At 40.3% G+C, this 13,920-nt stretch overlaps 1 protein-coding gene across 1 annotated transcript in view; it reads left to right on the top strand.

The window, feature by feature from the left end:
• The window catches only part of tenm3 (teneurin transmembrane protein 3), a 182,603-nt gene that overhangs the window by 92,759 nt on the left and 75,924 nt on the right, over window positions 1–13,920 (top strand). The window contains exons 10-13 of the mRNA XM_083978996.1: window positions 504–605; window positions 2,334–2,528; window positions 4,205–4,405; window positions 8,435–8,620. Coding sequence (XP_083835122.1) covers window positions 504–605; window positions 2,334–2,528; window positions 4,205–4,405; window positions 8,435–8,620 — 684 coding nt within the window. The remainder of the gene's footprint in view (window positions 1–503; window positions 606–2,333; window positions 2,529–4,204; window positions 4,406–8,434; window positions 8,621–13,920) is intronic.

Genomic DNA, 13,920 nt, shown 5'->3' on the forward strand with positions numbered 1-13,920 from the left:
TCACTAGATTGGAAGTATTTATTGAATTTGATACCTCTCCTTTTAATTTGAATTATTTAATGGTATCTCTGGATGAACAATGGAGTGGGTAGAGTGTGGAGTTGCAGCGTGTATTTCAGTGTGAGTCTTTCTTGCTGTCTTGTGCTAATTTCTTTATTGTTTTTCCTCTATGTAGATCCTGACAACTGTGTTTCATTGTCCAGGTGTAGCTGTAGCCTCCTTGTGTACCCGATGTGGAGGGTGATGCAAAGATTTAAGGTTTAACTATGAGCGCCAACAACCAGAGTTAGGGAGGTTGTTGAAATAGGTTGCAGTAATTCAAGATACTTTTGCTCCTGTTGTCTCACTACTTAGTCTGACATGAAAGAAAAATGCCTCTAATACTGGTGTTGATGGAAAAAAAAAAGATAATACATTGATGAGGACCTTGACCATGTTGAAGTAAATGCTGGTTTTAAAAATAAAATTCCCCCTCTCTGTCCCTCTCTCTCTCTCCTAATCAGAGTCAATCATGGAGTGTCCTCAGAATTGTCATGGAAACGGAGATTGTCTTTCAGGAATATGCCACTGTTTCCCAGGGTTTCTGGGGCCTGACTGCTCTCGAGGTAAATACAACGCACACACACACACACACACACACACACACACACACACATACACACCTTCACACCAATAGACAGGCAGTAATTGTTGGGAGCTTGTTATCCCACCAGTGAGTGTGACCTGCTCATTGTGCAGGTGTCACTGTTCTGTTCTGTAGTCTCCTTCCCTCCTCACCTTCTTTATTAAAGGAGCTCACTGAGCTGCATCCAAACTTTACTGTACATTAGTTTGACCAACACATGTTAGAAAAGGGCTGGACTGTTGTGTGAAATTAAAGGACAGTATCAGTCCCATGTAGAAGCTGGACATGCGTCCAAACCGTGACAGTGATGAGAGAGCCCACTTTCAATAGATTAGTGCTGTCTCCCAGCTAAATTATTTGAAACCAGGCGGTTGTTTAGATGAGTAGGAGTGGGTCCTCTTCTCCCCATCTTATTCCACAGGTCTTTGATGTCACTCGGTGCGAGTGTGATTTATACTGCGTCTGAACTGATTACAATGTAAAACCCCTATCGCTGTATCATCTGAGAGGATCATCATATATACATGGTTTCACACTGGCAATATGCAGCGTTGCCTTTGTTTTCCAACTACATCACATCCCTCTCTGTGACAAGTGGTTTTTCACTCCGACTATGAACACATTTGATTGCTAATGTGGTCAGACAGCGCGTCCTCAGAACTGGTTCTGAGGGACCATAAATCGGCCATATGGGCCCTAAAGTCTTGTACGTATGAACTCAGCGAATGGCCACAGGACAATTGAAAGTTTTATGTTACTAAGATGAATGACTACATTCAGGGCATAATGGAATCATTTGTCATTCAAGTTGTGTCATTTCTTTAATTTATCATGTGCCCTAAATAAAATTATACTTTTCTGTGCCCTGGCAATAGCAGCAAAAGCAGTGACCAAATGCATTACTGTATGATTCTGCGTTTTTCATTTGTCTGACCCATTCTCATGAACGTGGTATCTCAGGAATGCCTTTAGGGAATTTGGTTCTTGTTTTCGAGGTTGAATTAATTCCATTTTAGTGGTCAAAGGTCAAGGTCATTGTAAGCCCCCCCCAAAACACTATTGTGTCAAAATACTCAAAATACCTTTTTGTTAGAGGTTTGATATTTACACTATTCTTGTGTTTTTTAAAGACATATTTGTGGTTTTTCAGAACCAACAACCATCTCATTAGAGTTTAGGTCTCCTCTCTGAAGCTTCTTCTGGAGTTCTAGCAGCTACATGTTGCTCCAACCTAACTTTTCCTCATCTAAAATCTCTGAGATGACAGGTAAACACTCAAGAGAAACCAAATCCTGCATGGCTGGATTGTCAGATGGCCAGGTGGTGACTGTTAGGTTGTGACATCATAAAGTCCCAGAAGTCCTGATGGCTGGTTTTAAGGCTCAATTTCAGAATATAGGCTATGCATATAGGTGTACTTCTCTCTATGGACTGAGACTTTGATACTATTACAGTTATACTATAGGACCTTGACTTTGCTCTCTGTGGTATAATAAAAGAAGACATGCAAGATGCAGCCTTTGTTATCTTTGTATCTCAGATGTTAGTAGAGGCAACCAACAACACACCAGTGCAACAGGTGGTAATTCTCATTAATGACTAATTTGTTGTTTGCATGGGCATACGTTTGAGGAGTTTAAGGGGTCACTTTGGTGTTCAAGAACAATCATGTCTAACCCATTCATCTCTCTGCATATGTCTGGTCCAGCTGCCTGTCCAGTGCTGTGCAGTGGTAATGGCCAGTACGCCCGCGGACGTTGTCAGTGCTACAGCGGATGGAAAGGCACTGAGTGTGATGTGCCAACCAACCAGTGCATCGACATCCACTGTGGAGGTCACGGCATCTGCATAATTGGCGCCTGCATCTGCAATACTGGTTATAAAGGCGATAACTGTGAAGAAGGTAAGAACATTTTCTCCTCAGAAAAGACACAAAAATGAACGTGCAGTTAAGTTTTATGTTGTTGGCAGTCGTTAGCTCCCTGGCTCTGAATCTAACACTGCTGTGCAGTCACTGAGTCACTACATGTCATTGAGATGCTGTTATTTGGTGAAGATGTCACTACATAATTAAATGTCAACATAAATAATTGATTTAGTGCACATTTATGGCTACCCATGACATTTACTTTTAAAATAGAAATATCCATGCAATTTGTCATAATTGGATAATCATTCACAAACACTTGGAAAGTTTACATGATTTTAACCCATGTTATTGCTCTTGGGGACCTGACAGAGCACTTAGTAAATGTCAGATAGTGTTAGTGTGGATAATTGAAGGAACAGCTTTAATTATGTAAATGAAGGGATTTTTGAGGTTGTCGGGTCTAAGTTGTCATGCCTTCCCCTGTATTTACAGTTAAGAGTACAATGGGCTTTATTATTCCTTGGTTAGCTTCTGCACACATTAGTCAGCAACTAATCTTTGTTTGAGATTTTGTGGTGGCTAAATTTATCTCTAAGGTGAGGCTGCTGACAGGTAGTTTGTCAAGATAGCACTGTCGCTGCATGGTAAATTAATTTACTCTAATCTCTCTGTCACACAAACACACACATACACGGTTACTGTCCAACTGCTGACAGACAGTTGGCTAAAGTCGCCTACAAGCTATGCACTACACTGATTTAATCTGAACTGATCAATGCTAATCTACTATAGGCAGGTTGGACACGCACACACACATGCACACATTTAGTCTGACATAAACTACAACAGAGAGAGGTTGATGCTCTTCTCTGTATGGATGCACACATTCACATCATGACAATGTGTGCAAATGTAGTCACAAAGGCGTACACATGCCGTCTATACATAGACACTCATTCATTCAGACATACAAATGCATATGACAGGGGACAATAACCAGATTAGTTTCAGATTAGTTCAATCTGCGGTCACACTAATCCTCTCTGAGTGAGTGTTAGGGAGACAGAAGGAGAGAGTGAGAGAGCATTTTTTGGTGGTGAAACTGAGGAAGAGTGTGTGTGTGCGTGTGTGCATGGGTGTGTGCCCGTTTGTGTGTGTTATTACAGATGCTGAATCAGCAAATTAAATCTAAGATGCCATATACAATTTCCACTGGATATATCAAAGAAATATTATGTTGATTTGTCTGTGCAATAAATCAATAATAAATACAGCAAACAGATCAAACTGAGCATTATTGAGAGACAAAAAAAATGAAAAAAACAAAACAAAAGCAATATTTTTTTTTTTTTAAGTTTGTTGGTCCACCATCTGATTTGCAAGGTCTTTGCTTCAGCATTTCACTCAAAAGTTGAGTGAAAGGTGAAAAAGTAAAAGTCACTAAAAGTTTCAATCTTGTTCCTTGTCTCTCTCTTTTTCTCTTTCTCCTTTTGTGTGTGGGTTACGTAGTTTTGGCAGTTGAGGGTTACCATGTTACATAACATTTAATGAGTAGCCGCAAACTAAAAGATCATCTAAGCTGAAAGACGATGTGGGAGCCAAATTGATTCTCAGTAGTGAAATACAGTAGCCTATAAATGTGCAGCCAACAGTAAAAGTTTCTGATTGGTAAATATGTAACCCCTCTCTCTTCATCTCTCTGTCTCCAGTGGACTGCATAGACCCCAGTTGTTCAGCCCATGGGGTGTGCATTCATGGTGAGTGTCACTGTCAACCTGGCTGGGGTGGAGCCAGCTGTGAGATTGCCAAAGCCATGTGTCCGGATCAGTGTTCAGGTCATGGAACCCACAACGCAGAGACCAGCACTTGCGCCTGTGACCAGAACTGGACTGGGCCTGACTGCTCTTTAGGTGCGTGTCATGTTAAATAACTTCCATTTGTATGGCCTGTGTGAAAGCAACAATGCACCGTGATTTACAAAGCTTTTTACAGAGTCATCAAAGAGAGGATAAAGAAGAAAAAGACAAAGACAACAATACAGATAAAGGTGCTGAGCTGCAGCCAACTGGTTAACATGCTTACTTCATTAGAGGAGTGATAAGATCAGAAGCTGAACTTAACGTAACGTAACGTTTTGCTCCACTTTTAAAACGATATTTATGCTAACATTTGTTATGTTGCTAAGCAAAAACGTATATATAGCATATGAAGGGAGTCTCCTGTGCTTCTGCCCCTGCACTAACAGAGGTCAGTGCTGTCAGAGTCGGACATAATAGAAATAGTTTGATGGGTCACTTCAGAACGAATGAATCCAAATGAAATACTGGAGCACGAATTTTACTTTATCAGCTGCATGACTCATTAATGCTCAGGGATTTCAGTTGGGTTGAGTTGTTTTGAAGTGTCCAATTGAACTACTTGAATACAGTATAGCATTATTCAAACAATGATAATGACAGCTTTAGGGTTATAGTCACAGGTAAATGTACTCCTGTATTAAAAAAAACAAAAAACATGTTCACCTTTACAAGTTAGTTAGGAGTTTGAAACAGCCAGGAGAACCTTGCCTGAGGATCCCACACTTCAGCTGTTGAGGAGGCACAAGGTCAGTGACATAAATCACATTAAGATTTCAGTAAGAACAGAAACATCAATTCTTAAACTAACCCACGGCCAATGAAGTGGAGCTGAGATAGAAGTGTTATGGCCTCAAGATGACCTGGAGCGTGTCAGACACCCTGCAGATGTGGTTTGTAGTTGGTGCAAACACGACATCCATCTCTTCACAGTGGAAGGAGTCAGAGTCCGACAGTTTAGACAACAGGGAAAAACAGGGAAGATATTTGAAATGTAGTGTCGTGTGAAGTGGCTCTTTTAAAAGAAAGTAACACAATAAAACACAACTCAATCACTGAAGGACTTCAGAGTCAAAAAGTACATTTCTATTTTATCACTGTTCCGCTATATTTTGATTTAATAAAAACATATCTGAGAAAGGCGCACAGTCATGCCTTTGCCCTTCAACTGATGATTATCATTGAGGAAACTCGGGCCCCACTTGATATGAAAACCTTCACCATCCAGACAACAGTTTGAACGCTGTATCTGAAACAATCTCCAGACACACCTGACACAAAGATGACCATTTGCAAACACTGAGCATGTGCAAGCCGGTATAAAGCACATTTTCTACTGTGCAGTTTGATTAGTTGCACTACCAAGGAGGAACAGCAAAGAGCCGCAGTGTGAAAATGCAGAATTTAACTGAACGACAGCTGCTAGCAAACAAGACAAGGTCAGTTAATCCTGTCATTCCTTATTCACCACTGCTAGTTGAGGCTGATGAAGCTCGATCAGTCATTGTTTCCTAAGGTCTCTGGTTTTGCCCATCCAGACTACCATATGCCACCCTGGAGTTTTCAATATGAAATGGGTCCAGCAGTGTTTCTAAAACTCTTATGATTTCACAGTTGGAGTTGTATGGACTGTAGGAGGGAAATCAGTGTGGGCGTAGCCTCATTTGGACAGAGGCTGTCTTACCTTACCGAAACAGTTTTTTTTGCCTGTATCTGACAACATGTGGGCACAAACCCCCAGTCCAGTTGTCTTATTACTGTGATTTGCCAACTCAGTACCCTCACCCTAAGCATCAGTTTTGGAATATTAACACATGTTAAAGTGGAAAAACATTGCCAGAGAGTGTGGGCGTAAGCAGCAATTTCATTTCCTCCAAAATATATCCGGCAAAGCTGAACTAAACGACAAAATAGGCTGTTGGTCATTGCCTCTTGAAATAGCTATACGTTGTTTTTTTTCCTGATCTGATTCTCCACGTGGTAGCACAGCATCATTTCACAGATGTTTTTAAAATGTTCACGTTGACCACAAAATTCATAGTCATACGTTTTTTCTTTCTTTCTTTTTTTTTCTTCTTTTTCTAATGAAAACTAGTTATTTAAGGTCAGGGAATGATTGAGGTGGTTTAAGGAAACCAAAATTGACTGTCAGAAGGCCAGACATGGGAAACAAACAGTGGCCTCAGTTATTACAGTCATAAGCTTTGTTGACCCATTCATCCAACGCGGCCTCCTCTCACAAGGCTTGTGTGCCGCTGTAACAACTATTTGCTGTTGCTGAAAAGAGGAAGGAGGGAGATGGAGAGGAGGAGAGAGAGACCCAAAGCGACAGCCCTGATATGGATCAGTAACAGATGGCTTGACATAAAAACAAAGACAGGGGGAAAGGAGTGTGTGTGTGTGTGTGTGGGGGGGGGGGGGGTTGTTGTCTTAGTTTTACTATAGTTGCGAGGACCAAACTGCTGGACATTGTGATTTTCAAGGGTTAATACTTGGTTTTAGAGTTAGAATTAGGCTTGAGTTGTCAAGCTGATGCTGTATCTCAATGGCCAAGCGTGCGTGTATGTTTTTTTTACTGTTTGTGTTGCCTTGGGCTGTTACATTGGGTGTTGTCTTGTCAAAACCATCAAACACTCATCCAATTAAGCGCTGTCTCTTTGTAAAACACATGCACACACAGATATACAAATTAAATAAATTACATGCATACGCAGCTACAAATATCTCTTTTTTTTCACACATCTTTGTCACACACACACATGGACATACACCCTGAGGCGTTTCAGCCTCTTACAGTATATACACAGTTACTGTAAGCTAGTGTGGCTTTTAATCTCTCTCTGTGTTTTATCTTTCTCACACATGCACACATTGTAATTTACTTGGTTAAGTTATATATACACTGACACAGGCACGCACCGTGGACACACTAACTTGTAATACTAACATGTTCAGCTTTTTCATAACCACTCTATAGGGGCATAATAGAGCAGAGAGTCAGCTGTGTAGAGTTGAGTCACCTACACATACACAGATTGAGGTGAATAGACTTTCGAAAAAAGTTGTAGCTTTTATTTTTTTAACTTGTTTTCCATCAGGTTGATCAGACAGGTCATTAGGGTTTAGAGGAGAATCGGTGCTTCCAGAGCCAAGACTGCTCTCCTGTGCTGCCTCTAGTCAGCTCTTGTTGATAAATATTAATTAGCAAGTGTTGAATTGAAAATTGCTAGTCAGCGCTGTCTGATAATGACCAACATCATCCTTTGTGAACTCATCCACCCCCTCGGCCTCAAGGGCTCATCAACGTGCAGACAGGGTGGACTATAGGGGAGGGTGTCTCTCCCTTATACTCCAAACACACTGCCTGCATTGCTTGAGTGTCACAGTTGGTGGAGAAGCAATTTTGTGTCAGTAACTACAATACGTTGCTGCTCTTTCAGCTCTATCGCTCTTCACTGTCATTTCAATCATCCAATGCACACGACACTAACTTCAGACAAATCCAGCAGTAATTAGTTTCTCTCTGGTAGTACTGGTAAGTATACAGACATACTGCACCACAGTCATGGTCACCCATGAGTTTTCTGAGAAAAATAAGGATCAGCATCTGTCTGCATTATGTTATGTTTTTTCTTTTCTAACCACCAAAAGATCTACCCATGTTGGAGGCGGAGCTTGTTTTTCAAATTAGCAGCTTGTCAACGTGTGATGATAATCAAAGTTGCCGGCCCTGCTGTTATTGTAGTCGTGTGTTCAGCTGTTCTTTTTATAACTTCAGTCTCTGTCTGTCTGCTGTTCAATCAACCACTTCTGTGCATGAAAGGGAAACATATTTTTACATACATTGTATATTGTTGCTGGCCCATTAGTGACACTGGCAAAGTTAATATGTGCAGCTGTGTACTTTGTAATGTGACAGTGCAGACTAGGTCATGATGCATATTTCAAATTATGCAAATTGATGGTGTTGTTTGTGCTGTTTATAACGTTGCTGAGATGCATTAAAGAGCATTTGCTAAAGTACAGTATCGACCTGCAGTAAATCATCTGAATGCATTATTTTCATTTTTATGTCTCCAACAGAGGTTTGTCTAGTGGACTGTGGCAACCATGGAGTCTGTTTTGGCGGTGTGTGTCGGTGCGAGGAGGGCTGGACAGGGACCCTGTGTGACCAGAAGGCCTGCCACCCACTATGTAGCAAGAACGGAGTGTGTAAGGAGGGGAAGTGTGAGTGTGACCAGGGATGGACAGGAGAGCACTGCAATATTGGTGAGTGGATCATATACGTGCACATGAATACACGCTTAAACTCACACAGTGTCTATCTCGCTTCAAGATTTAAAGAAATGACAGGAGTTTTGAGTAAGATGTGATGCAACAGTAACAACCTTCAAAAAACCTACAAACACTAGTAGAGAGTTGAAACCCATGACAGATATAAACCAGTCTCTTTTCAACATAGCCACTGCCTGGGCAAGATAACAGGCAAATGTTGTTGCTAATTATATGGACGTCCATGTTTGTGTTACTTATTGTTGTTGTCTGATAGAGCTGGAGCTGCAGTAGTACCACTAGAGAAAATGAGCTCCAGGTTGTAAAAAAGCAGAATTTCCCTTTTAGAATCAGTCAAGGTTGGCTTCCCACTGGGAAATCCTATTAGCAACTCCAATCTCTTACCTGACGGTAGCCATATTGGCTGCATCAGGCCAAAAGCCCCATTTAACAGGTCGTTTCTGTCCATAATCACTCCCAAGAGTTTTATTTTCTTAAAGAAAGTGACAACAGTTCTAATGCAGTAAGAGCGTGATGACCTTTTTCTTTTATCATTGTCTTCGACTTTTCCAATAGTGTTCTCATCCAATAGTCACCCCTCCTCTTTGCTGTTTTGATCTTCAGCTGCTAAATCCAGTGACTGGCAACTGTTGCTTCCTCTGTCGCCAACTCCAAGGACTCTTTGAAACGCTCAAAGAGCTGAGTGGGACTGAAGAGTCAAGTGTATCCCAGTGGGTTATTGTAGGTTTTTGATAAAAATGATGTTGATAGTTTTTTATGGTTGATTTTTATCAGCTTTAATTATTCAACTGAGACAGAATACATAGAGGAGGAGCTCTTGTTCAGTGTTGATGGATGAATCTTTAGATATCTACAGTAATGAACTGGATTGTGTTTAGTATTCAGTGAGTGTCGACAGTGAGTCGTCCTAGTGTGTTGTGATAGTTACAGTAACACAGATGAGTAATCAGGCTTCAGCTCACCACCAAACCCCTTACTTAAAAAGCTTTTTGTCAAACAGACAGACAGTTGCAGGATCACTGAGCTGCCTCTTTTTTACAGCTGTTTCTAGGCAGCAATGTTGTGTCTTTACTCGTATTTGAGAAAACATAGGAAAACACACTGCAGATTCAGAAAACAAAGTCTTCATCCATTTGACAAAACAAAACATGAGAAAAGTGTTTCCAGGTGACACAAAAAGCTGATGAAGCTGTCTGGGACCTGATGTCTAATACTCGATTGTGACTTTTGAGGTTATACGTATTCAAATAACAAAAGCATCCCAGCCAGCTGTCCAAAGGTACAATCATGGATTAGCTGGACGTTTGGTACTTCGATGACAAGCTGCCAGCCGTGGTTGTCACAGAGCCATACTGATGTCTGTTTATAAAGGAGAGCCAAGATGGCGGATTAGATGCTGATGCTGTTGCATTACATGACACACACTGACTTCAGATCACCTGCATTTTCAGGTAGTGTCATCAAGACCTGCCTTTTTTGCATTGGAAAACACTTACAGAGTAAACTATCATAATGAAAACATGACAAAGCCATTTGACTATCTTGTGCATAAACAATGGTGTCAGGACGTCTCATATTGATGACACTGACAGTTTCATTGACATGAGTACTTGCTTTTGAGGAATAAACTGTCCATTTTGGGTCAGATCTGTTTAAAAATGAGGGGAGATCCATTAAAGTGCTTAGCCAACAAATAGCTTTCATTTCTTTGGATGGATGGTGTGGCCGAGGAGAGGATTGTTGAAGCTTGCTCTTCTTCTGTCCCTCCATCTCAAACCGTCACATTTACATCTTTGTGTTCTCTTCTGTGACCTCTCTGTGGAGTCATTTGCATATTCATTATCTGGAAAAAGTTCAGTGCTCGAGGTATTTGAGTTGCCTCCAATGAATTTTGTGATGAATAATCCTGATCATCTCTCTTTCTCTGTGTCTTCTTTCTTTCTATCTATCAACATCTTTGAATTTTTACCTTCCTCTGCTTTTCTCTTTCACTCGCCGGTTCAATCACTCCTCTGACCAGGAGCTCTCACTGATCTCACCGGTGATATTGGATAGTTTTTTTCAACTAGTCCTCTTTATGTATGTTCCTAGACTAAATGGTCTCTTTCTATCTTTTCATTCTTCTTCCTTCCTTCTTAAAGCTCACAATCCGGACATTAGAGTAAAAGGTACTGTACTCTTTTCTCTTCTTCTCCTCATCACTGGCTTTTTCTCTTCCTCCCTTCATTGTTTGCTTTTCTCTTCATGTACTGTCGAGCTGTGGCTGCCTCAGTAATAGGTTGTTTTATTGATTTGTTTATTTAGAAGGTTTAAAAAATAAAATATTTTTAATATCTGGAGTATTTTTTCCCCCCATTTCATCCCCTTTTTCATTTGTCAGCTCTGATTACATGAACTGCTGTGGATTTGATATTGTTCTTGGCCAAATGTACAATGGCTTTATTTATGTTTGCCTATAGAGAAATCCTCTAGACTTTTTTGTCCCCAATAAAATAGAATTTAAACCCAGGAAGTATATGTTTTGACCTCTGTAGCTGAGTGAGTTTGAATGTATTTTTCTCCGTGTATTGTCAAAGTAGCTTTATTTTTGTATTTGTTTTTGCATGTGGTCTTTTGTCATTAATTTGAATGCCAAATGCCAAAATTTAATATTTATCACTAAGTAATAATTTGACATTAAGGGCTTTTCACTGCTGCTGTGTCACTGCAGTGAACATCAGTGTTTCCCTAGAGTAAGTTGTCAAACTGTATAGTTTATTTAAGGTGGGTGAAAAAAAGGAAAGTTAAACGAACAACCTTGGAAAATATATTTTGTTTTTTCTACATACCGTTGTTGTTCTACTTATTCCCTTATGGAAAAGCATATGTTTGACACTGGCTTGGGACAGTGTGATATAGACATATTTTTACTTTTAGCAGACAAGGTCAGAACAAACACAGACAAAACAGTTTTTGATGTGGACCGTGAAATCCTTGCTCTGTTTTAAGCTCAGTTCTCCTGTGAGATGTTTCCTGTGCCGTCCTTGTCATGTTCTTGTGCACAGGCGTATGCCCACATGTTTAAATGGATCTGAGCAGTGAAAATCTGACTCTTAACTCATCAGTTTTTGCACTTAGCAGGGCATTTGTGTCATTCTACTTTTAATAATTTAAAACCTCCCTCAGTGCAGAGTGGGAATGACGCAGGCAATGAAATAATTGGACAATGAAAAAAAAAAAGAATAGATTATAAAGTGGCCTTCCTTTACATCGTGTCCAAAATACAGTTGCAGTCAAAATAGTTGATAAATGTTATTTCTAGCTGTAATTGCTAAAAGACTGCTTTTACTGTAAATAGTATGGATTTGGCAGTACTGTTTGTATTTGTGCCACAAGTTCGTTAGACTTTTCCACGTCTCCTTTGCATCTTTGTCAGTTGTAGAGGCAAGGAAACACAATTTTGTGGGGAGCCGCAAAGCCAGCAGCCACTGTGGCTGAGGGCTATAAACTGTTGGTGGATCTGTCGCTCAAACAACTATGTTCCCAAATATTCTCTACCTCAGGCATCAGAAGGAGAACTCCAGTGGTACAGTTTTTGCCTCAACATAAGGTCGGTGGATTTGTGAGGGAGAGATTAAAAAGGGAAAGATGCAGAGGGTGGTTTTATTCTGACGATGGCTGTAGCTACATTTTTAGACACTTGGGTCGTGAGTCCACAGATGACGCAAGCACAGCCTCACTTTCTGTCTCTCTGTATGAAGAGAGTTTACAGGAGTTTGTTTCCCAACACTAAGACCTATTGGACCTGTAAGTTTTATCCACACTGACAGGAAATTAATTTGGTGAGATGATTAGGAATGTCACATTTAAGTATAGTGAGTCCTTGTTGTAGAAACAAAAACCAAAACCAAAACAAATTCTCACTGCCCTCAATGGCAGTTTTCCCCGATAGTGACTATAAAGAAAATCTCTATTTTGATATCATGGGTTCACTTTTAACATCTCCCTAATTACATGACAGCCATTGTACTTCTTTGTTTAAGTCAGCAGCCATCTAGTCACTGTGGAAACTGAAGCTCATTGTGTGAGCTGCAGCTTCAATAACCGTGTGACCTCTACTAGCCACTTAGATATTTAGATATTTACAGCCCTTTCCCAACTTGTATTTGACTGCAACTGTATAATTTTGATTCACAGTCTTTCTCTGGAGAAAAAAATAATCTTTTCCATTACATTTTTAAAGATCAAATTTGCGATACTTATTTTTTATCAGCTGCTTTTTTTTTTTTTAACTTTCTTTCCTCTTGTATGATTTGAATGTGAATGAAGTCTGAAAAATAGGTTCTACTGCTGTTTCTCTCTCTGCGTTTTTGTACTCCCCTGATCCCAGCTCTTCCCTTCTGCCCCCTCTTCCTTTGGCTGCCATTTTCACCTGTCCATTACACAGAGTATATTTGGCAGTGCTGCTTTTGTTTCGATTTACTTTTTTTCCCTAATTTTCCTCCCTCTCTCCCTCGTGCCCTCTCCTATTCTCAGGATATAAAGGTAATTCATGCCAAAGACTTAATAAAGGCCTTACTGTCCCAGAATACAACCACTTCACACTCAGCTTTATTAACTTTTATTTCCATTGATTCTGATTTATTCCAGTTCATCTTATTTATTCCTGTCTTTTCGTTTTTCTTATTTTTTGTCCTTCAGTCTTTTACACTGTTCAGTGTATCTGTTTTTTGTTTCTTATTATTGTGTTATACTTCTGCTGTTCTGTCACTTTTTTATTAGTCTTCTCTTGTTTTTTCTGGTTACATCATTATTGTCCTAGTCTCTGATTCTCACACTCAAAACACAAACAGTACCGATGAAGATGCACGCAAACTCACACACACACACACACAACACACACACATGGAAATGCACGCACACATGCACACACAAACAGCCACATACTGAAGGTGTGTGACTCCTGTTTTGTCTTGCATCCACAAGCCTGATATATACGTATATATATATATTTATATGTGTGTTAAAGTAGCCAGCTGCCCTCTGTCTCTCTGTCTTCCTTCTATCGATCCTCACTTTCCTGTCTCCCTCTTTATTTCTCTTTCCCCCGCTCAACGTCTGTCCTCCATCCCTCGTTGTGTCTCTCCAGCTAGGCTATGCTTGGTTCTTATACTCACTGTTTATTAATCAACCAGCCTCACTGTCTCTTCTGTGAGTGAGGAATGTCAAATAAAGGCATAAAGTATAGCCTTCGGAGGCATGCAGTCCAAACCACCCTGTCCTCCCTATACTTTGTG

Source organism: Trachurus trachurus (genome assembly GCF_905171665.1).
Source record: "Trachurus trachurus genome assembly, chromosome: 1".
Taxonomy (NCBI): domain Eukaryota; kingdom Metazoa; phylum Chordata; class Actinopteri; order Carangiformes; family Carangidae; genus Trachurus; species Trachurus trachurus.